The sequence below is a fragment of the Plasmodium reichenowi genome, chromosome 3 (genome assembly GCF_001601855.1).
Source record: "Plasmodium reichenowi strain SY57 chromosome 3, whole genome shotgun sequence".
Classification (NCBI taxonomy): Eukaryota; Apicomplexa; class Aconoidasida; order Haemosporida; family Plasmodiidae; genus Plasmodium; species Plasmodium reichenowi.
This window is the reverse complement of record NC_033648.1, coordinates 126,809-152,133: the sequence shown is the minus strand read 5'-3', so window position 1 is coordinate 152,133 and position 25,325 is coordinate 126,809. Positions and strand designations below refer to the sequence as shown.

Below are 25,325 nucleotides of genomic sequence, written 5' to 3'. Positions count from 1 at the left end.
ATTTTTTGTAATTATATATATATATATATACATTCCTGTATGTATTGTAACATAATGTTGTATAAGACCATAAAGATTATGAGGAAAAATAAATTCATCTTAAAACCACAAAAATATAAATAAAATGTTGATATGTTTTTTTTTAATTAAAAATGTTAAAAAAAATAATAAAATATAAAAATGTAGATCGTTTTAATTGTCATTATGGATAAAAAAAAAAAAAAATATAATATAATATAATATAATATAATATAATATAATAAGAATAATACGAAATATTTATAAAATTTTATTTTAAAAAATTTATCATTTATCAATATTAAGATTATAAATGTAACTACATAGATCATAGGTTGTACGAAGGTATCCTTTATTATAATGAAAAGGTTATTTCTATTAATATATGCTATCACCATATTTTCAATTTATCTAATCAATGGTTAATACAATTAAAATAAACGAAAATAAATATATACATATGTATATATGTATCTGTATTATATATATATATGTTTTTTTTTTTTTTTTTTTTAATAGGTGCAATAAAAAATGAAAGTTACAGAAAAAAAAAGTCATTGATGAGTATCATATTTGGTTAGATCTAAAAGGAAATATAAATACTATATTATATATATATATATATTTATTTATTTATTTATATGTGTATATATATATTTTTTTATATTGTAGGAAATTTCTTAATCAAATATAAGAGGAAAAAAGAGTCTTCTTTGAATTCTTCAAAAAGTGAGTCAGATAGTAGTGTTCCCAGCGAACTTGAAGATCAAGTAAATTATGAAATTTATAGGAATAAAAATATTTCGAATGAAGATGAAGAAGATATAGCAAGAGATGAATGTAATAAACTATATGATGAATTATACGGAGAACGAGATAAGGATGATAATTATGAAGATACATATGATAATAATAATTATGATAATTATGGAATGAAAAAAATAACGAATTGTCATATATTAAATTTACATTTGGGAGAGTATGTTCCTATGGAAAATAAAAAGCGTGATTCGGTTAAACAGGTTATTTTATTTCAGAATTATTATAAAGACAATATAACAAATGAACATTCAAATAATCTTAGAAAAAACGAATATCCATTAGATTTTATTTATCATCCTAAAGAAAAAGAAAAAGTAAAAAAGCGTCGACCCAAAAGTATGGATTTCGAATCTAAAAGTTATGGTACATTTAAGGAGGAAAATGACCAAAAAAAAAAAAAAAAAAGATGGAGTACTATTGTATTTTCAAGGAAAAAAATAAATAATTTTGATAATATTGATGATGTAAATGTATCATATTTTTCTTATGAAGAAGATAATAAATTAGAAAATAAGGAAAAAAAAAATACACAAGAATTTTATGGAGTTAGAGGTATATTTGCGTGGACCTATGAAGATGCATTAAATTTAAATACTAAACCTACAAGAACTCAAAGTTCTCCACATATAGTTGAAAGTAATGTGAAGGAAGAATTTGAAAAAAAAAATTATGACGATGAAATTGATTTATTTTATAATTGTATTAAAGAAGAAAAAAAAAAGAGGGAAATGGAAAAGGAGGAAAAAAAACAAAAAGAAAAACAAAATATATATTTAAAAAACAAAAATGGAAACGATATATTAAATGATGAAGATTTATTAGAAAATACACCTCATAAAGAAAAACATAATTATTCATGTGTAACAAGTAATAAAAATGCTTATCATGAAACTCTTGAAAATCAAAAAAAAGAAGAATTAAACGAATTAAAATATTATTTAGATTTATTGGAAAAAAAAAAAAAAGAAAACGTGGAAAAAATAAATCTCAGACGTTCATCCTCTTTATCCCCATTTAATACAAATGAAAATTCAAATTCGGATTTTCATCTTGAAAAAAATGATGACAAAAAATTAATGCTGAATGAAAAAACACACGTCTCAACAGATAATATAAGTGAGTATTCGTGTTGTATTGAATATATTTGATATGAACAATTGATAAGAAAAAAAAAAAAAAAAAAAAAAAAATGGAAAGATTTGTATATAATTATGATAAAATATATAAATATAAATATGAATATGAATATATATATATATATATTGTTATTATAATATTTTGTGTTACTACTATATAATATATTTATTATTCCGAAGAAATTTCTTTAAATGGGCATATTTTTTGCTATACATGAATATATGTACCATTTAGGATTTTTCTGAACAGACAGGAAAAAAGTTAAAATATATAATTGGCTGTTTTTTTCTTTTTATTTTTTAAATAGGCATAAATGGATATATACATATATATATATATATATACAACAATATTTAGCTTATAGGCATATACCTAATACGATAAGAATTAATAAAATTTATTAAAAGTATGAATATATATATATATATATATATATATATATATTATATATATATATATATATTATATATGTTTGAGCTTATTTCAATTGTTGTGTTTTATTTTAATTATTTTTAAGTATACATTATAAGTATGTGTGATATTAACATATGTACTTGCTTTTTCCTTTTAATTTTATTTTATAAAGCTTTTTTAATATATTTTAGTTTTATTTCATATTTATAGTTAGTACAATATAATTTCCTTTTTAAAGCACGTGAGAAAGTAATTGTATGTAAATTAAAATTTTAATTGTTAAAATAATAAAAAGTGAATTTATAAAAAAAAAGCACGAATAAAACTATTTAATTTTCTTTTGGGCATTTTATTATTATTATAATTTTTTAAATAATATGTTGCATTTATCATGCCTGGTGTGTATTTTATAACTATTATGTAAGAACATACCTAAAAGATGAAATTAATAAAAATGCTATGATCAGGAATATGAGCACATATATATCATATGTTTAATCAAACATTTTATGGGATTATTGTAAATATAACATGCACATTTTGTATAAGTTCCTTAATTTTTTTTTTTTTTTTTTGGGGGGGAAGGGGTAAAGGGGGGCTTAATTATAAAACAGAAATTATTCTTATCTTACATGCACATGTAAAAAAATGGATTGGTGATAAACCAAAAAAATAAATTCACCATATGTTCTTAAGGAAGCATATAATGTTTTCCTTTTTTTTTACATGCAGATATAAAAAGGTAGAAGAACTTACGAGAAGCTCTATATTTTACACATGCGATTTGGATATATATTTTTTTTTGTAACTTTCTATCATACTTGTCATAAATTCTGAATTATAAAATAATTCAAATATATTTCATAATATTATAATGTTACAATAATAAAAATATTTTTAATATATATTAAAAAAAAAAATTATATATATATATATATATATATATATATATATATATAATATACCTATATACATACAATATTTTTCCTTATAATTTTTTTTTTTTTGTGTTTTTTTATATATTTTGGAAATATGTAACGTATAAAAAACAAGACAAATATAATATATACTATTAATAAATAAGATATAGTTCTTGTTTTAATATTCATTAAAAGAAAATTTTTGTGAATATATCAAAAAAAAAAAAAAGAAAATTATAAATAAATATATATATTCGTGTAAAAAATAAGTAGAAACCACGTATATTATAAATTACAATTCATGATGAGAAAATTAGCAATTTTATCTGTTTCTTCCTTTTTATTTGTTGAGGCCTTATTCCAGGAATATCAGTGCTATGGAAGTTCGTCAAACACAAGGGTTCTAAATGAATTAAATTATGATAATGCAGGCACTAATTTATATAATGAATTAGAAATGAATTATTATGGGAAACAGGAAAATTGGTATAGCCTTAAAAAAAATAGTAGATCACTTGGAGAAAATGATGATGCAGATAATGGTGATGCAGATAATGGTGATGAAGGTATAGATGAAAATAGAAGACATAGAAATAAAGAAGGCAAAGAGAAATTAAAGAAACCAAAACATAATAAATTAAAGCAACCAGGGAATGATAATGTTGATCCAAATGCCAACCCAAATGTAGATCCAAATGCCAACCCAAATGTAGATCCCAATGCAAACCCAAATGTAGATCCCAATGCAAACCCAAATGTAGATCCTAATGCAAACCCAAATGTAAATCCCAATGCAAACCCAAATGTAGATCCTAATGCAAACCCAAATGTAAATCCCAATGCAAACCCAAATGTAAATCCCAATGCAAACCCAAATGTAAATCCCAATGCAAACCCAAATGTAAATCCCAATGCAAACCCAAATGCAAATCCTAATGCAAATCCCAATGCAAATCCCAATGCAAACCCAAATGCAAATCCTAATGCAAATCCCAATGCAAATCCCAATGCAAACCCAAATGCAAATCCTAATGCAAATCCTAATGCAAATCCGAATGCAAATCCTAATGCAAATCCTAATGCCAATCCAAACGCAAACCCAAATGCAAATCCTAATAGAAACAATGAAGCTAATGGACAAGGTCACAATAAGCCAAATGACCAAAACCGAAATGTAAATGAAAATGCTAATGCCAACAATGCTGGAAGAAATAATAATAACGAAGAACCAAGTGATAAGCACATAGAAGAATTTTTAAAGCAAATACAAAATAATCTTTCAACTGAATGGTCCCCATGTAGTGTAACTTGTGGAAATGGTATTCAAGTTAGAATAAAGCCTGGCTCTGCTGGTAAACCTAAAGACCAATTAGATTATGAAAATGACCTTGAAAAAAAAATTTGTAAAATGGAAAAATGTTCCAGTGTGTTCAATGTCGTAAATAGTTCAATAGGATTAATAATGGTATTATCCTTCTTGTTCCTTAATTAGATAAAGAACACATCTTTGTTTCAGTTGTACAATATTTATAAAAATATATACTACTTTTTTTCTTAATTTTCATTTTTCTTTATATTTTCATATTTAATTTATTTTTTTGTGAATATTTAATTATGTTTGCGATTAATTGTAGAAATATATATGTATATACTATATTTATAGAATGTGTTATTCTCAAAAACAACAACAAAAAAAAAAAAAAAAAAGAAAAAAGAAAAAAGGATTAAAAGTAAAATAGTTATAAATATTTTCAAAAATATTTATAAGACAAAAAATACTTCCAAGTTCATTTAACATTTTTGTTTATTTATTTATTTATTTATATATTTCATTTTTACGTATTTATATAATAAATTGGTGTATCTTAAAAATCGTGAATTATATATATAAAATATTAATTTAAAAAAATTATAACTTTCTTTTTATTTTCTAAAATAACTTAAAAATTATATGTTTAAGAAAGGGGTAAATTATAATATTTGTATAAATATATAAACATAGATATATTAAATAAAATAACAAATGTACTATATTTGTGCATAAGATGTATACGCTTCACATAATACATAAATATATATATATATATATATATATATATATATATTAATTCTATTTTATATATAGAGAAACATTTATGTTACACAACTGAAGCCTTTAATTGATCCTAAATTAAAAAACGAACAATATACAATTAGCCATTTAACATAATTTACGTATTATACAATATATGACTTATAAATAATTTAATTAATTATTATAAAAATTTTCATAGAATGATATATATTATAAGGAAAAAAAGCTAAAATATTAAATCCCAATTTATTTTATATATTTCATAATGTATATAATAATATATATAATGTTATGAAAATATATAATATATTATCTATGCTATACTAAAAGCTAAAATATTTTAAAATATACACCGTGCATTGAATCATTAAGAACAACAAAAAAAAAAAAAAAAAAAAAAAAAAAAAAATTAATAATAATATATAAATAAAAAATAAAAATATTAGGAAATTCAAAAGATAAATAAACAATATACATATTTATATATTTACCCTTTCTTATTGTAAAAATTTTTAGTTATACACACAACATAGAAAATATTATAAAATAATTATGTTTATTAATTATATTTCATTTTTTAAGTTATGTTTACAAAATAAAATGTCATATAATCATACGATGTTCTATTTTTAAATGGAAAACTGATATATCCAAAATATATGATTTATTTTTTATAAATATATAACAATCATATAAGGCTGTTTTGAAGTAATTAAAATATAGGGATTTATATTAATCATGCTATATATATATATATATATATATATATGTTTTTTTTTTTTTTTTTTTTTTTTTTTTTGTAGTACGAACTAGCTATTTATGAGTTGTGCGAATAAAAAAATAACCTGACCTGTTCATGTATTTTTATTTATTATTTAATTTTTTCTCAAAATGATAATGAAAAACAAATATGGAGTTTTCTTTTGCTTAAGTAAAAATGCAATAATAAATAGTAATAGGCATTTATTTCCTTTTAAAAAAGTATCAAAAATTAACTTTAGCAATTCAGCGGGTGATAAAAATAACGGCGTTATACCTGAACAACGAACACAATACAGTGGTACAAATGAATATAAAGATTTTGAAAAAACAGAAGTATACCAGGTGAATATATATGTATAATAGCTTAATTACTATTCATATGTTCATTTAAAAATAAAGTATTTTTTTTTATATAACTTAGTGTTGTCTACTATTATTTTTTATTATATATATTCTTTTCCTTTTTTTTTTTAGACCTTAAAAATAAAAATTAAAGAATTACTTGAACAAGAGAAAATAGTTCTCTTTATGAAAGGGACACCGGAAAAGCCTTTATGTGGATTTAGCGCAAATGTAAATTATTTTTGTTCTTCATAAATTCTCAGATATATAAATAAATAAAAAAAAATTTATATATATATATATATATATATACATATGCACATTCATTTATATTTTTATTTCTTTTATAATACACTTTTTCCAGGTAGTCAATATACTCAACAGTATGAATGTGAAAGATTATGTATACATTGATGTAATGAAAAATAACAATTTACGTGAAGCTATAAAGATTTATAGTAATTGGCCGTATATACCCAATTTATATGTAAATAATAATTTCATTGGAGGATATGATATAATTTCAGATTTATATAATAGAGGAGAGTTGGAAAAAATTATAAAATAAAAAGATTTTTTTTTTTGTGGACACACAGAAATAAATTTATATTTTAATTTTTTTTTCAATTTTTTTTTTGTTCTATTTAAACAAGGTACATTAATTATAACAATAACCATTTTTGGATCATAGCATTTTTATGATCCATATATTTTTCAATTATTATGTTATATTATACAAACTATTATCTTCACATATATACGTATATGTTTTGTATATATATTTATTTTTTTTTAAGGTTAAACTATAAATTTATAATTTTTGAAATATAATTTAATTATTTACATGTGACTCCATTACATACAAGTCACATAAAAAAATTATTGCAGTTTCTTAAATTTTTAAATTAAAAAAAAAGAAAAAAAAGAAAAGAAAGAAAAGAAAAGAATATGTATGTTTTTTTTTTTTTTTTTTTCTTCATTCGTTAATATATACATAAAATTATACATATACATATATACATACATATATATATATTTAAAAAAATATATCCTTATTATTTATTCATTTATTTTTCTTTGTACACAAAAGTTTTTATGTTTCTTTCATTATATTGTTGATTAATGATTTATTTTGATAGATATGTTTTACGTTCAATATACTGCTCCTCCCTTCTTTTTCTTATCAGCTCCCATTTCAAAAGTTTTACATCTTTTCATGGTTTGAAATCTTTTTTTCTTACATTTGGTACATTCCTATACATAACAAAAAAAAATAAAAGGATAAATAAAGTCGACAATAATATATAATTCATTTAAAAATATATATAAATGATTATGCTAAACATTATAAAATGGTATAAAATTATATAGAAAATTATTATTTTATTACTTAAATAAATAAATATATATATATATATATATATATATATATATACATATAATAAAATACACATATAAAACAAAAAACAACGATGTAAAAAGTATATTTTATATGTACTTACTAATTTAAGAACAATTTTTTTAGTAGTTTTAGCTTTCTTCTTAAAAACTGGTTTTGTTTGACCTCCAAAACCTTTTTGTTTCATGTCATATCTTCTTCTTCCTAATGATGATAATCTTTCTTTTCCCTTTTTATATTGACTGACTTTATGCATTGTATGTTTTTTACATTTGTTACTACAATATGTTTTTCTTGTTTTTGGAACATTCACCATTTTTAATAAAAGTAAAAATAAAATAATAAAAATATAATAAAAGATGAAAAAATGAAAAAATTATGTTAAATAATTGGAAATTATAAATGTATTTTTTATATAATTAAAATGTTAATTTTTTTTTTTTGAAACATTAATATAAATATATTATATATAATATTATTATTTTTATATATATTTTTTGATATTAAATTTTAATTTTATATTATATATAACAATATATTATTTTTATTTATTTTTCATAATAAGTGAACAAAAAACAAAAAATGCTTTTTTTTTTGTATTTTAGATAAATATTATTCTTTTTATAAAAAAAAAAAAAAAGGTAAAAATATACATCCAAATAAAAGGTATTAATATTTTTTAAATTTTGTAAAAAGGTTGAAGGCTTTTTTTTTTTTTTTTTTGTTATTAATTTTTTATTTATATATATATATATATATATATATATATATATATTATATATAATATATAAAATATAATACATATATCATATAAATTAACATTAATATTTTTTTTGTGTTATACTAGTTATTATTTTTATTATTATATTATTATAAAATATAGAAGAAAAAATAATATATATAAATATATTAATAATATATAATAAATATAATATATATAAATAAATATATAATAAGGTTTTTATTATTATATGCTACATTTATTTTTCATATATAATATTAATAAAAAATATATATAATAAATATTATATATATATATAATTATATATATACATAAATATATTTTTTTTAATATGTGCTTTTTTTTTATGTTATCATTTTATTTATTACTATCTATTTTTGGAGATCAAAGTGGGGCTTGAATTTGAGGAGGAAAATTTTAAAAGGGCAAAATAAAATATTACATATAATAATATATATATATATATATATATATAATATATGATGCATATGTTTGTTAATAATGTATTTTTTATTATATTTAATTATGTTTTTATTTTGAAAGTTTTAAAAATTAAGGAATATAATAAAAAAAGATTAAAAAAAAAAAAAAAACATATTAAATAAACATATATTATTTATTTATGGTATTGTATTAAGTTATACCTCATCATATATGATATAGAAATATATATAAAAATAATATATTTTAATTTTTATATTAAAAACAAAAAAATAAAATAATAATAAACTAATAAAAAATAAAATATGTTGTATGAAAAGTATTTATTATGTATATATATATATATATATATATATATATATTTATGCAAAGTGTGATAATGAAACGGATATAGTTATATATATTTATATATATATTTATATATATATATATATATATATATATTAATTTGTGTATATATTAATTACTTTTAAATGTTTTGATTTTTTCACTTTTGCTTTATAAATTTTAATAATATGACCTTTTTAATAAATTTTATTGTTTTAATTTATTTTTTCAAATAATGCTTTAACTCTATCGTAAAACAAATAAATTACATTTTGAAGACACTTGAAGATTTTAGTTTTTTCGTTATGATCATCATATGTAAGTATTTTTTTAATATTTTTATAAGTATCATAAGGAAGAATAATAATTTTTTTATGCTTTTTATTTTTGGATAGAAAAAAATTTTTATTTTTTTTTGCACATATATAAGGGTTATACATATACATATTTATTAAAATATTATTAATTTTGAATGAATGATTAGTTTGATATTTTTTAAGTGTATGAAAATATTCATTTTTAACATCCATTTGTTGATAATTAAATTTTATGCTTACTTTGGTTTCCGGCTTTTTTTCTTCGTGATATGTTTTATTATATACATGAATATATTCTTGTTGTTCTTCTTTATTTGTTTCTTTAAATGCATCTTTAATTATTTGTTTGTTTGTTTCTTCATTTATGCTGTCGTTGTTTAGAGAAATGTTTGTCTTTGTATAAAGGACGTGAGTATTTTTATTTGATATAATATTATGAATATAGGAAGAAATAAAATGTTCAAAATTTAGTACAATATAATTTAATTTGTTTTTTAATAACATATTTTCTTGTGTTATTATATCCATTTGATTAATATGTTCTTTTAATATTTTGTGTAATTCGTCATTACTTAATTTAATATTTTCATTTTTTTCCAAATGGTTTATTATTTCTTTTACGTTTATATGAATTGGATTATGATTTATTTTGCTTGTATTTTTGATATCATATTTCTTGAAATAATTATTATAGTTTACATATATTTGTTTTTGTTCCTTATTTTCGTTATTTATATTTGTTTGTGCATGTAAGTTCGATGGACATAGGTCCGTATCATTTTTATAATCTTCAACTGTTTGTTGATTATATTTTTCATAGGTTAGACTTATATCATTTTCATATGGTATATTGTTTGATTCCTTTTTTTTTTTTTTTTCCGTTTGATAATATGTTTCTAGCTTTACTTCATTGTTTTTGGCTAGCTCACCATTTCTTAAAAGATATGTCAAACGAATTAGAACCTGTTCGTGTTTTTTTTCTTTCATAAAGGGAAGAATATAAAGTAATAATTTTCTTTTATTTTCGTTACTTATTAAATCATGTGTGGTATAAATAAATGTTGATAAATATTTTATAGTATCTTCTGTTTTCAATATTTGCCAATACTTGTGTATAACAAATATGATAATTATTTTGTTCATACATTTATTTATTAATTGTGTAAAATTCCCTGAATCGTTCAGTTTGTTTTTTTTTCCTCTTTCTGTTTGTACCCATTGATTGATCATATAAAAATTTAAATAAAAGATAGAATTGATTTGATTAATAAATTCTACATTTGTAATTAATTTTTTGGATAATATAAAAAAATAGCATATTTTATATAAATTGTGGATATAATATTTTATGTCATGTTGTATATAAATATTGGTTGTGTTAATAATATTTTGTTGTACTCCAATTTGTTGATATGTATTATTATCAAATAAGCGAACAAACATTTTTACAACATTATCATATTCTTCTGAGGGTTCATTAATTTCATTTTTGAACAATTTAAGAAAATTATAAATAGTTATATATTGTAAATATGTTACATTATAATTTAAGAGTGGATATGAATATATGTATTTATAATTGTTTGAAAAGTAGGAAAAGACAATTTTTCTCATAGCATAATTATTTTGAAGATACACATCATTAAATAAATAGGATATATAAAATTGTATGTTTATAGTATTGTTAAATGAAGATCCATCTTTTTGAAAATAATGATAATTATGATGATTAATATAATTATGGTGATTAATATAATTATGGTGATTAATATAATTATGATGATTAATATACTTATGATGATTATGATAATTATGATGATTATGATAATTTTGAAAATAATGATAATTATGATGATTTTTCATTTTGTTGCTATATTCTGTATAAAATAATATTATATCATTTGTTAGTTGATGTATATGCTCATTTATTTTACTTATAAATATTTTCTTTTTTTCATTTGTAGTACCTTCTATTATTTTTTGATGCGATATATATATTTTATGATTTTCACTTAGAGTATTATTATGAGTAGAAGATTCCATATTTTTTGGTTGTCTTTTATTACATGTTAATAAGTATCTGATATTACTAAGTAATGAGAGAATTTTTAAAAAATTTTCATTTTTATAATAATATTGTGTAATTATTTTGTTCATGTGATTATCATTATGAGATATATATATATATATATTTTTTTTTAATGTATTAAAAATAAAATCTAAAAAAAGGAAAAAGTATATGGAGTTATGATTATATTCTGAATTAATTATATTATTTTTTAAAAATAACGATTTTTCATTTATCATATTATTAATATCTGTATGATATGTATGATGAATATGAATTAATGTATTAATTATTTCTAATATTATTTCTTCGTCTGAGAAAGTATTTGTATGTTGTACATATTTAATCTTTTTTACAATAATATATAATAATTCAATAGAAAATTTTATTATATATTTATAACTTTCTATATCTTTTGAAATTAAATTATATTCATTTGGACTATTCTTAATAATATGTAATGATCCCATTTTATCATATTGTTCTTTATAAACATTGGGATGATGATAATTAGATGAAGATTTGTTATTCCATGTTACATCATTATCATTTAATATATTATTATTATTATTATGTTCAATATGTTTAGACATAAAGGATATATCACAAATGTCTTCATTTGTTTTATATTGTAATTTTTTGTTTAAATTACAATTTTGTAGGTTATTAAGATCTTCTCTATGTATAGTAGTATTATAATCATTAGTATACTGTTGAATATTCTTATCATGGTTCATATTATTATTTAAATTTGTTGTATTATACATGTCCCAGGTATATAATATATTATAATTTTTATGGACATAATTAAAAGAGAAATTTTCCTTTTGTATGTAAAATAAATTATTATCTATTAGAGATGAAAAATATTTTGAGACATTTTTTTCTTTTTCTTGTATCTTTTGTTCATTTGATATATAAGAATGGTTTATGTAAAAGGATAGAATACTATTTATATATCTAAGTAATTTAATGGAATATGTATAATTATAATGGTGAATATGTTTATGTATATTTTTATATAATGTGTCAAGTATAACATGTATATAATTAATATGATTTTTTATATCATCATCTTTTATAATATATAGAATATTTATGATTTCTCCATAAATATCATGAAAGGTAACCTTCTTTTTTTTCTTATTCACATTGATAGGATTATCTTTATGTTCATTATTATTTTTAACATTAGTCATTAAGTGCTTTATATGAATACATATATTTTTTAATATGCAATTTTTTATTATATCAAGAAAGGGAATTAAATTTAAATGCTCTTGATTTTTTTCCTCCTCTTTATCAATATTTTCTTTTCTATCTTTTATTATTCCATCATAACTATTATTACTATTGTATATATCATTTGCATTTTTTACTATTGTATAATTTTTTTTTTTTTTTTTGGGTATGTATATGTGAAATAAGGATACTAAGGAAAAAAAGTCCAAGTTGTTAATATTATTACATAAATGACTAAAATATTCGCTAGCTAGTAATATATCTATTTCTTTATATATGTTGATATTTACATTATTGTTTTTTAATAGGATGTGTAATAGATATGGGTGTTTATTAATATAAACAACATTGTCAATTATAATTTGTTTTTGATTTCCATAAAATTTGGACTGAACTCTTTGAAGAAAGTTTTTATTTATCTTATTTATTAATAAAAAAATATTTTGTAACGAAGAGAATACATCATTATTTATGAATATATTATTCATGGATTTTTTTTGTTTATAATAAGAGGATGTGAAATTTGTATTAATTACAATATTTTGTCCATCATTATAATTATTATTGCTATTGCTATTGTTATTGCTATTTCTATTACTATTACTATTACTATTATTATTATCCTTATTATTGCTGTGTCGTATTTGTTTTATTTTTCCTTCTTCATAATTTATGGATTTGTCTCCGGTATTTTTTTCCTTCTCTGCTATATAATCTTGAAGTATATGGAACTGTTTATAATCTATAATATAAGAATTACATTTGTTATATATATGTTTGTTCCTATAAGGTATAAAATTGTATAACAAAATAAAGTATAAGTTGTTTGTAATGTTATTTATAATATATGGCATAAACCTATATGGGCTATTTATTTTATGACTGACATGTTTTGAAAATTTTAGCATATTTTTAAAAAAATTATAATATTAAACCATTACATAATTTTGTTCCTATATTTATCAAGTGTATAAAAGTTGATGGATAACTAAGAGTATATATGCATTACACATTATTTTAAATATATTTTATAATAATACGTATATATTATATATATATATATATATAGAAAGGGAATATTTTTTTTTTTTTTTTTAATCATGTATTTTCATATATTTTCATATATTTTCATATGTTTTCATATGTTTTCATATGTTTTCATATATTTTCATATATTTTCATATATTTTCATATGTTTTCCATATTTTTGTATCACATCATTATTTTATCATTTTCTTAGTTTATTATTTAAAAATTGGACGTTCATAAATTTTTTTATGTTATATACCTTCATATTAAATGTGTTATTACATTTATCATTATAAATATGGTATAACAAAAAAAAAAAAAAAAAAAAAATTAAAAATTAAGCATATATATATATATATATATATATATATATATTATTATTAAATATACATTTGTTAATATTCATATACTCAAATATGTGTTATGAAAAAAATAAAAATAAAATAGATAATATATTGCACATTAAAGGTAACCATAATAATATTAATATATATATATATATATATATATTTCCTTATATAAATGGAAAAAATTATGAATTAAAGAATAATATATAAAAATGAACATACACTTTTAATATGATTTCTATTTTTTTTAAATGAAATAGGAATTATAAAATTTTAAAAATATCAAATTTTAATACGACAAAAAAAAAGAAAAGAAAAAAGGAAAAAAAAATGGTACATATTATTTTATCTTTCTAATAATATAATAGTTTTATTAATAGACCCAAAACAGTAATACCTTAGGACAATATTTTCGATTTGGATATTATTGGAAGGTGTAAGAATTAAAAAAAAAAAATAAAACATATACATATATATATATATATATATATATATATATATGCAACAGTGGGTATACATACTATTATATAGGAATATATATTTTTTCTTTTTTATGAAAAAAGGAAAACAATCAAATATATTGATAGATAGGTGAATTATAATACAATGTTATTTTAGGACCACATTATTCTCTTCCACTTTCGTAAAAACATATGACATGGGCTTGATACATATAATAAAAATATTAAATTATAATTTTTTATGTTTATATATAAATTTATAAAATAAGCAAGAGTTTCATTTTTTTATTATATATATATATATATATATATATATTTTTCTAACATATGAAATGGACACTATTTATATGAACGTCGAATGAACAAATTTTTTTTTTTCTTTTTACCTCTATCTTAATATATCAAAGAACATTATTTTTTTTTTTATACCTTTATAATATAAATGGTTATATATATATATATGTATATATATATATGTATAATATATAGAAAATATTATACATTATAGATATAATTTTTTTTTTTTTTTTTTTAAAGGATAACAATAAATGAAATAAATAATTTTTTTGTATTCATAAAAAGTACATTAAAAATAATATAAATAAATAAAATAATAAATAACGTATTTTATAAGGGCTATTATAAATTTTATACCATTATAAAAAAAAAAAAAATGGACGTCCACAATTATATATATATATATATATATATATAAACTAGGTAAACATAAAAAAGAACAATGAAGTAAAGAATATTTTTAGAAAATAATAATAGTTCAAAGTGATAAAAATAACAAAAAAATATATATTTATATATTATTATATATAATAATTTTTTATTTATTAAAAAAGATTATAAATTCATACAGAATAAAAAAACTCTACATGAAAATATAATAATATATTTATAATATATATAAAGAATAACATTGTAAATATTTATTTTTAGTTTAATAAATAAATATATAAACAACAATTGTAATTATATAAATACATATAATATAACAAATTATTAAATATAATATTATTTTATTATATATATATATAATATATCGCCAAAATTTTACCCTTTTTTATAAAAATATAAATAAAATATATTATATAATACATATAATATATATATATATATATAATATATTTATTCTTTTTTTTTTTGAAGAAAAAAAAAATATAAGTATACAAAAATATATTATAATAATAATATTATATAAAAAATATATATTATATATATATAATTATATATAAATTAAATATATATAAAAGTATATTTATATATTTATTTAATTTTATATATATATATATATATATATAATATAAAACCAATCAAGTATAAAAAAAAATATATATAAATTTACGCTTCATTTTTTTTAATTTTTTTTTTTTTTTTTTTTTTTTATATTTAAACCAAATAAAAAATAATGTTTTTATTTCATTTTATTTTATTTAACATTTTATGATTATTAATTTTTTATAAAGATTATATTATTTATCTATATAATTATATATAATAATATATATATATATATATATATATATATATATATATATATAAATATATATTATTATTTTTTTTTTTTTCTTCATATATATATATATATATATAATATATATTGTTAATAATTTATAAAAATTTATATATTATGATATATATATATATATTTATATAATATGTTTTTATATTATATTTTATAACATAATAATTAAAAAATATAATAACAATATGAATGAAAGACGTTAACATATATATATTTATATATACATAATTACCATAAAAATGCATATGTTTTAATAATTCACATTATATATAAATATAATAAAAAATATATAATTCAATGTATTTTATATAATGTGTTTTTTTTTTTTTTTTTTTTTTTTTTATTTATAATAGATATACAATAAAATATATATAATTATTTGATTGTATATATTAACATATATTATAATATATATATATATATATATATATATATATATATATTTATGTCCATTGTTCACATTTTTTAATTTTCCATATTTTTCTCAAAATGAAGAATTTCAAAAATGAGAAAAGATGAAATTATTTATTTTTATAATATAGAATATAATGTGAACAAAAATTAAAGGAATAATATTTTATTAAGATGTTTTTTTTTTTTTTTTTTTTAAAATGAAAGAAGTTTTTATGTTTAGTTTTGTTTTTGGTTGTTTTAATTTTTTTTTTTCACTATATATTTAATATATATATATATGTTTATGTTTGTGTAGTTATTCTTAGTTATAAATTATTATGAAACTCTCTGTTGATGATAAAATTATGTAGTACATATTTGAATGTAAATTTATATGTACCCATAATATTAATATGAAACAAGGCACACACATAAATAAATAAATAAATATATAAATAAATATATAAATATATATATATATATATATATTTGTGTACACTCTTCTGTTAAGTGATAATTTTATAATTTTTTTTTTTTATTTTTTTATTTTTTTTTTTAATTCTTTATATTTTCCTTTTTTTTTTTCGTACATGTCATTATATATGGTTGAAAGGATGAGGAAGCTTTTGTACAGAACTGAGGAGGAGACAGTGGTGTATGACAATGTGCTGGAAGGTCTGTATTCATTATATAAAACATATATATTAGATTTAGAAAAGGAGTTTATGTATTATCATTTTTATAAACCATTATTAACAAGTGGTGATTTTTTATCAAAACCTATGATATTATTGTTAGGTCAATATTCCACAGGTAAGACAACATTTATTAAACATTTAATTGAAAAAGAATATTGTGGCATGAGAATAGGTCCTGAACCTACTACTGATAAATTTGTAGCTGTTATGTATAATGAGAAAGAACAATTAATACCAGGTAATGCTTTAGTAAGTGATATTACGAAACCATTTTCACAACTAGAAAGTTTTGGTAATAGTTTTTTATCAAAATTAGAATGTTCTAATACATCTAGCGAAGTATTAAAATCTGTAACGATTATTGATACACCAGGTGTATTAAGTGGAATAAAGCAAATAAGTCGTGGTTATGATTTTGAAAAAGTGATATATTGGTTTGCACAACGAGTTGATTTAATATTATTAATTTTTGATGCTCATAAATTAGATATATCTGATGAATTTAGAAGATGTATACAGGCTATTAAAGGACAAGATTCTAAAATTCGTATAATATTAAATAAAGCAGATACAATAAATACTCAACAATTAATGAGAGTTTATGGTTCATTAATGTGGTCTTTAGGTATTGTTATAAATACCCCAGAAGTTAATAGGGTATATATAGGATCCTTTTGGGATAAAAAATTAATGCATGATGAAAATAGAACAATATTTGAAGAAGAAGCTTCTGATTTATATAAAGAAATTTCGAAAATTCCTAGAAATTCTACAATGGTTAGATTAAATGATTTTATTAAAAGATGTCGAACTTTAAAAGTTCATATATATTTATTAACACACTTAAGAAAAAAATTACCATTTTTTAAAAAATTCTTAAATAAAAGAAAAATTGTAAATTCTTTAGAAAAAATATATGAGGAGGTATCTAAAGATTATAATTTACCACTGGGAGATTTCCCTCCTGTACAATTTATGAAAGAAAAATTATTAGATATGGATTGGATGAGAATTCCTAAATTAGAAACAAAAAAAATTGATAGGATAAATAAAGTTTTAAATACACATATACCACAATTATTAGAAATGATTCCGAAAGAATCTGTTACTGTTGAAGTGTCGAGATTTGAAAATCAAGAAGGTACAATTGTCGAAAATAAACTGACACCATTTTTAGAGTTAACATCAGGAGAAATACCCTTATGGGTAAAACAAAAATATTTATTAAGCCCAATTGATACTTCAAAATATTCTGATGATTTTTATAAACTAGGTCCAGATGATTTTGGAAAATTATCAGGAGAACAAGTTAAACAAGATCTAATAAAAAGTAAATTACCAAGTGCCGTTCTACATAAAATATGGAATTTGGCGGATATAACAGAAGATGGATATCTCGATCTTTTCGAATATTCCTTAGCTAGACATTTCATAGAAATGAAAATTGAGGGGTTCGACTTACCTGCCAAGGTACCCAAGGATATTATTAAATAAGCAAAAAAAAAAAAAAAATTAAAATAAAAATTAAAAAAAAAAAAATAAAAAGTAAAATATAAAAATTAAAGAAAAAAAAATAAAAAGTAAAATATAAAAAATGAAATATAAAAAATAAAAAATTAAAAATAAAAAGTAAAAAAGAAATGCAACCGAACTGAAAACACAGATAACCTTAAGAAAAGAAAAGTAATATATATTATGTAAATTTTGAAAACAGATCTTTTAATGGATCATATTTTTTTTTTTTTTAATTAATTAAAAATGAAAATAAAAATATAATTCACATATATATATATATATATATATATATATATATATATGTATATATGTAAATATTTTTATATATGTCTAAATCAATTAAAAAATTAAATATATATTTCGTGGAAACCTTTATTTTTTATTTAATCATATATATATATATATATATATATATATATGTTTATTTATTTATTTATTTATTTATTTATTTATTATTCATATGTATATGTTTTTATTTATATATTCACATATATATATTTATATATTATTATTATATTTATATATTCTTATGAAAATATAATATTAATACAATATATTTTTTAAGTATTTTTAATATTTTTGTTACTCCTTTTTTGTTGATTTTTACAAAGTTTAAGTATAATAAAACTATATTTGTTTTAAATTTTAAACATGTTTTAATGTTTTGCTGGATCATTTCATATAGAAAAAAGAAATATAAAATGTCTATTCTATTTACATATTTGAAAACAAGAGTTTTTCAACATTATATATATAAATATGTGTATATATATTACATTGGTCTTATGTTATTTTTTTTGTTCTTCCCTATAATGACTTATATTATTAATGTTTGGGGAAGGGATAAATTAACAAATTTAGAAATTCCACAAAATAAGTGGTAAATAAATAGTTCACATGAGTGTTATATTATATTATATTATATTATATTTTATTTTATTTTATTTTTTTATTTAATTCATTGATGAAGTAATAAATAAAAAAAAAAAAAAAAAAAAAAAAAAAGAATGAGAAAATTAGATAGGATATGTAAAAGTTAATATATGAAACGTATGTATATACATTTGTTTGTGTTCAAAATAATTAAAATATTCAATAAAGAAATAAACATTTTTTAATATATATATATATATATATATATAAAACAATTCCGAGACAGTTGTAATTTAGGGTATTTAATTTTTCATTATTTATGCGTGCTCAGTGTGGGATGATGATAAAACAGGAGAAGGTGAGGAATAAATATTACTTGCAAATTCCTTTGTAGTATATGTTTGTGGGATGTTTACAGAATAATTATTTTTTAAGACTGTGTTATTTTCATAAGGCATGTTATTATTAATTTTGTTATGTATTATAGCATTATCATGAAAAGGTTTGAAATTTACATTTGAAGGTATATTATTATTATGATGTATTATATGGTCCATATTATTATTTATATTATCATTGAGATTAAATTGATTGAGAGTACCATTTTGATTATAGTTGTTAAAAACATTTGGATTACTTATGATAGAATTTTTTTTATTAGTATGGTTATTATAAAATTGTTTTTGGCTTTTATCATTATGTAATAATAATTCAACTGATGGACTTGCATGACTAGAATTTCTGGAATCGTTTCTATTAAGATTAAAAATAAAACAGTTTTTATTTTTATTTTGTTCCATAGTGTTTTTTTTATTTGTTGACATCTCTATATTATTATCTTCTTGATAATATAAAGGTAATAGATGTGGGTTGTTCATAGCATCTTTTGGTATAGGATGTTCAATAATTCGTTGAACATGAACAGGTACAGGTATTTCTTTATATCTTGCTTCTATTTTTGGGCATAAGAATTCTTGAACTATTTGTAATTCTACAGGGACAGGTACATTTCTGTCAACTATTTTTTCTACAGGAAATGTTCTATAATGTGCCATAGGTATTTCTACTGGTTTGGGTATATGTCTGTATTGTGGTGAAACAATATTTCTATATATATGTTGTACATGTGGTACTTCAACAATTTTTTCAACATGATAAGGTCTATCTACAATTTGAGTATATGGTATATCTTTTTGTACAACTTCTGGTATATATTCTGGTATTTCTTGTACTTTCTCTATATCAATATTTTTTAATTCGATTTGTGGTATTTCTACAATTTTTTCTTTAACAATTTTTTTTGGAACAGGTATAATTCTTTCTTGTACCATGATTTTTGGTACTTCTATTATTTTTTCTTGATAAACATATTGTGGTACTTCAACAATTTTATCAACGACTTTAATTTGTGGTACCTCTACAATTTTTTCTTGAAATATGGTTTTTGAGCATTTTTTTATTCTTTCATGTATCACAGGTTTAGGTATATGTATTAACTTTTCTTGTAATATAACATGAGGAACTTCAACTAATTTTTCTATATATTGTACTTGTGGAACTTCAATAATTTTTTCTTCAATTTCTGGTTTCATTATTTCGACAATTTTTTCTTGTATTAGTGGTTTTAAGATACGGGCATTTTGTGGAGGACAATCTACAAAATTTTCATAGTTTTCTTGGTTCATACTATTTTGTGAAAACATATTTTTTTCAACAGAATAATTATTAGTATAATAATTATTATAATTATTATTATGAATATCATTTGGATTATACATATTTTCGTTATCTTTTTGTGACACCATGCCTTCTTCTTTTCTATCTTCCTCATTCACATTGCAAAAATTGTACCCACAATTTTTGCTCTGGCTGGAATCATTACACTTGACCATTTTCTTATACTGACGAAAGTGTGTCGTAAGGTATAAATAGAGATATATATAATATATATATTATAAGTATGTTTTTTTTTTTTTTTTTTTTCTTTTTTTATATATTTATATAGTAGTAATATTTACAGGTCATCATATGTGACTTACAAAATATAACAATAGAAGGAATAACCTTACCTCGGGAAAATATGTAAAAACAAAAACAATTGAACAACAAATATGAAAAAAAAAGAAAAAAGAAAATAAAAGAAAAAAATAAATGTTATATTAAATATATATATATATATATATATATATATTTTTGTAGACAAAAGAATGTTGATTGTACAAAATAGCTAAAGAAAAAATCCCCAAAACAATAAAATATAAACAGTGAAATCTTAATTTGAATTAAACAAAATATATTTATAATGTATATTTTTAATTATATATAAGTCTATATACTAAATATTTTTTCTTTTATATTTTTTGTTAAAAAAAATAAACAAAAAATAAAATAAACAAATAAATGATCACATATATATATATATATACATATAATATATTTATTTTCTATATGTGCGAAAATAAAGAAAAATATAATTAACAACTTTGTATTAATTCATGCACAACATTCGCGTGTGAGAAAAAATAAAAAAAATATTATATAAATATAAATATATATATATATATATAAGAAAAATGTAATATTATATATATATATGAAATGAATAGAAAAAATTAAAATTCATTATTTTTATTAGGTGGTTTATTTTTATTTTTATTTTTTTTGTCTAATGAAAAGAAATAGAATTTATTTTAATATGGGTATTCATTATATAAATAAAAAAGAAAAATTCTTTTTGCTTATTTAAGGATATAAATTCAATAGAAAAAAAAATGTTCCGTTTTTTCCATTTGTATAGAAAAAACATGTGTGTAAATTTTTTGCTATATTATTTGGTATTAATTGTAGGATAAATATTATATATATATATATATATATATATATATTTATTTATTTATTTATACATATTTATATACTTAATTTTTTTTTTTTTTTTTTTTTTTGACACTCCTACATATACTGATGTTGTTATGAATGGACGTTAGGGGGTACGTATAAAATTTATCAAATTTGATAATATGTAAATGAAAATATTACATATATATATATATATATGTATATTTTAGTGTGTAAAATATGTATAAAATGTTAACACATAATAAATATATGTATAATATATTTTAACTTGAATAGTTCTTTCTAATATAATAACTATTTATATTGTCCATTTTTTTTTTTTTTTTTTTTTTTTGCAATATTATTTTTGAATTTTAGAACAAAAAAAAAAAGGTATTATATATGGGGAAAAAAATATATATATATATATATATATTTTAAAGAAAAAAAAAAAAAAAAGAAATTAAATACTTATATGTATATAAATTCTATATATGTAATAAATATATATATATAAATATATATATACATAAATAAATAAATAAATATATATATATATATATATATATATATATATATTGTACTAATTGTGCAAATGAGTGCACAACATAAAGTATAGTAGTTTCAAAAATATATATAATATTTATAGGAATAATATTTCAACGTCATTTTATGAGAGGCGACAATATGTAGATTTAATGTAGACTTAAAATTAAGAGTTACCATTTATATATATGTACATATACATATATATATATTTTTTGGTATTATTATTTCTTTCTTTCTATATTAAAATAATTGTAAGGAAAACTTTTCTAATCTTTAATATATTTATAATACATTTATAAGTACTGTTAAAAAATAAAAGGAAAAACAAAAAGTTAAATTTGTACATTAAAATGAATGAACTAAAATGAGGTCGTTTTTTTTTTTTTTTTGTACATTTGCACAAGGTTGCATTTTAAAAAAGAAAAATATAGATCTATATATATGTTGTAACATTATATATATTGAATAAAAATGAAATAAAAGTAGTGCTGATATAATATATATATATATATATTATATTCTTAAAAATCAAAGGAAATTCCAAATAATCATTCTCATGTACAATATATAAAACCCTTTTCCTTCCTTTGCTTTTTACATTTAAGGTAATTAAAAAAGAGGTCCTTAAATAAATATATATATATAAATAGGCTTATAAAAAAAAGCATAAATTCTCTGATATAAGAATAAAATTTCAAATGGGTTTTTTTTTTATATATATATATATATATATATCATAAAATGTGATCGTATGTATGTGCCTATATGGTTTCTTCTTTAATGGTAATAGAATTTAACTTAAATTTATCATTTTAGCTGTCTTGTAAAAAAAGAAAAATAAAATAAAAAAGTAATAACTAGTTCAGAGTTCTATTATTCTATTATGTATAATTTTTTTTTTCTTTCATTTGTGCAACATATATGCAGACTTTGGCGATAAATTATTATCATAATAATAAATTAAAATAGTTATATGATATAACCAAAATATATATAAAGTAACTGTTGTTCTGTATATTCTATAATGTAATGAGTACTTTTTCTTATAATTAAGTTAAATAAAATAAAAACATATATGTGAATAAAAAAAAGGGATTATTTTATTGCAATAATATACATATATATATATATATATATATATATATATATATAATATATATATTTTTTATACTTATATGTTATAAGGTCCCAATAACATATAAGAAGTACCTATTAATACAAAACTACATATTTTATTTTCGTGTTGTCGTTTGAAATATATTACCTATTAATAAAAGATTTATAATTTCTACTATAATCTTTTAACTTAGAAAAAAGGAAATATAATAAATAAAAAAAATAATATATATATATATATATAAGGATAAGATAAAAAAAAAAAAACTTTTGAGAATTTCATTGTGTATATTATTATATTCAAAATTTTGTATATTCTTCATTTAATATAAAAAATGTTTAATGCTTGTCAATTAAAAAGTAATTGTTGTAATGAGGAGGCAGAGGAAATGAGGCAATCTATGAATGGAAAATATGAAGATTTATATGGAGAACACATAATAAATGAAAACTCAGATTTAAAAAAAATTATTGAAGGGAAACCAGATCTTGACAAAGCTGTTGAAATAGGTCAACACACTGAAAGAGAATACGTAAGTAAAAAAAAAAAAATATAATAATAAATAAAATGATTATAATAAATATAATTAAAAAAAATAAAATAAAATAAAATAAAATAAAAATGAATCGAATTATATATATATATATATATATATATATATATATATTTGTCCATTTTCTTTTTGACTTATTCCTCATTTTACGTTTGAAAAATTTTTTATTTTTTTAGGTTGCTATAACGGCTTATCAACCAGTTGATATTGTTACAAGAACAGTAGAAGTTCCTTTTGTTAGAACCATAGAAACTACTGTTCCAAAGATTGTGTATGAAGAAAAGATAAAGGAAGTACCAAGATATATTGCGAAATATGTAGAAAAGGTAATAATAACACACACACATACATATATATATATATATATATATATATATATATATTCCAAAACATTTA

General features: G+C 18.6%; 8 protein-coding genes across 8 annotated transcripts in view; 5 read left to right on the top strand and 3 right to left on the bottom strand.

Moving 5' to 3' along the window:
- Positions 1 to 378: 378 nt before the first annotated feature.
- PRSY57_0304000 (hypothetical protein) lies at positions 379 to 1,988 on the top strand (the record flags this gene model as incomplete). The annotated part of the gene is made up of 3 exons (XM_012905669.2): positions 379 to 439; positions 538 to 594; positions 691 to 1,988. 3 exons carry the CDS (start codon positions 379 to 381, stop codon positions 1,986 to 1,988), a joined length of 1,416 nt encoding a protein of 471 aa, XP_012761123.2.
- Positions 1,989 to 3,612: 1,624 nt separating this feature from the next.
- PRSY57_0303900 (circumsporozoite (CS) protein) lies at positions 3,613 to 4,803 on the top strand (the record flags this gene model as incomplete). The annotated part of the gene is made up of 1 exon (XM_012905668.2): positions 3,613 to 4,803. The coding sequence occupies one exon, from the start codon at positions 3,613 to 3,615 to the stop codon at positions 4,801 to 4,803; it is 1,191 nt and encodes a 396-aa protein (XP_012761122.2).
- A 1,473-nt stretch (positions 4,804 to 6,276) lies between these two features.
- On the top strand, positions 6,277 to 7,057 carry PRSY57_0303800 (1-cys-glutaredoxin-like protein-1; the record flags this gene model as incomplete). Its single annotated transcript, XM_012905667.2, has 3 exons — positions 6,277 to 6,489; positions 6,622 to 6,720; positions 6,854 to 7,057. 3 exons carry the CDS (start codon positions 6,277 to 6,279, stop codon positions 7,055 to 7,057), a joined length of 516 nt encoding a protein of 171 aa, XP_012761121.2.
- Positions 7,058 to 7,641: 584 nt separating this feature from the next.
- Positions 7,642 to 8,204, bottom strand: PRSY57_0303700 (60S ribosomal protein L44, putative; the record flags this gene model as incomplete). The annotated part of the gene is made up of 2 exons (XM_012905666.2): positions 7,642 to 7,743; positions 7,992 to 8,204. The coding sequence occupies 2 exons, from the start codon at positions 8,202 to 8,204 to the stop codon at positions 7,642 to 7,644; spliced, it is 315 nt and encodes a 104-aa protein (XP_012761120.1).
- Positions 8,205 to 9,613: 1,409 nt separating this feature from the next.
- On the bottom strand, positions 9,614 to 13,933 carry PRSY57_0303600 (hypothetical protein; the record flags this gene model as incomplete). The annotated part of the gene is made up of 1 exon (XM_012905665.2): positions 9,614 to 13,933. One exon carries the CDS (start codon positions 13,931 to 13,933, stop codon positions 9,614 to 9,616), a length of 4,320 nt encoding a protein of 1,439 aa, XP_012761119.2.
- Positions 13,934 to 17,403: 3,470 nt separating this feature from the next.
- PRSY57_0303500 (EH domain-containing protein) lies at positions 17,404 to 18,981 on the top strand (the record flags this gene model as incomplete). The annotated part of the gene is made up of 1 exon (XM_012905664.2): positions 17,404 to 18,981. The coding sequence occupies one exon, from the start codon at positions 17,404 to 17,406 to the stop codon at positions 18,979 to 18,981; it is 1,578 nt and encodes a 525-aa protein (XP_012761118.1).
- Positions 18,982 to 20,192: 1,211 nt separating this feature from the next.
- On the bottom strand, positions 20,193 to 21,767 carry PRSY57_0303400 (inner membrane complex protein 1e, putative; the record flags this gene model as incomplete). Its single annotated transcript, XM_012905663.2, has 1 exon — positions 20,193 to 21,767. The coding sequence occupies one exon, from the start codon at positions 21,765 to 21,767 to the stop codon at positions 20,193 to 20,195; it is 1,575 nt and encodes a 524-aa protein (XP_012761117.2).
- A 2,943-nt stretch (positions 21,768 to 24,710) lies between these two features.
- Positions 24,711 to 25,325, top strand: part of PRSY57_0303300 (inner membrane complex protein 1a, putative) — a gene marked incomplete at both ends in the record, with an annotated part of 3,140 nt that continues 2,525 nt past the window's right edge. Inside the window, 2 exons of the mRNA XM_012905662.2 lie at positions 24,711 to 24,908; positions 25,106 to 25,255. Of these exons, the coding sequence (XP_012761116.2) occupies positions 24,711 to 24,908; positions 25,106 to 25,255 (348 nt within the window). The remainder of the gene's footprint in view (positions 24,909 to 25,105; positions 25,256 to 25,325) is intronic.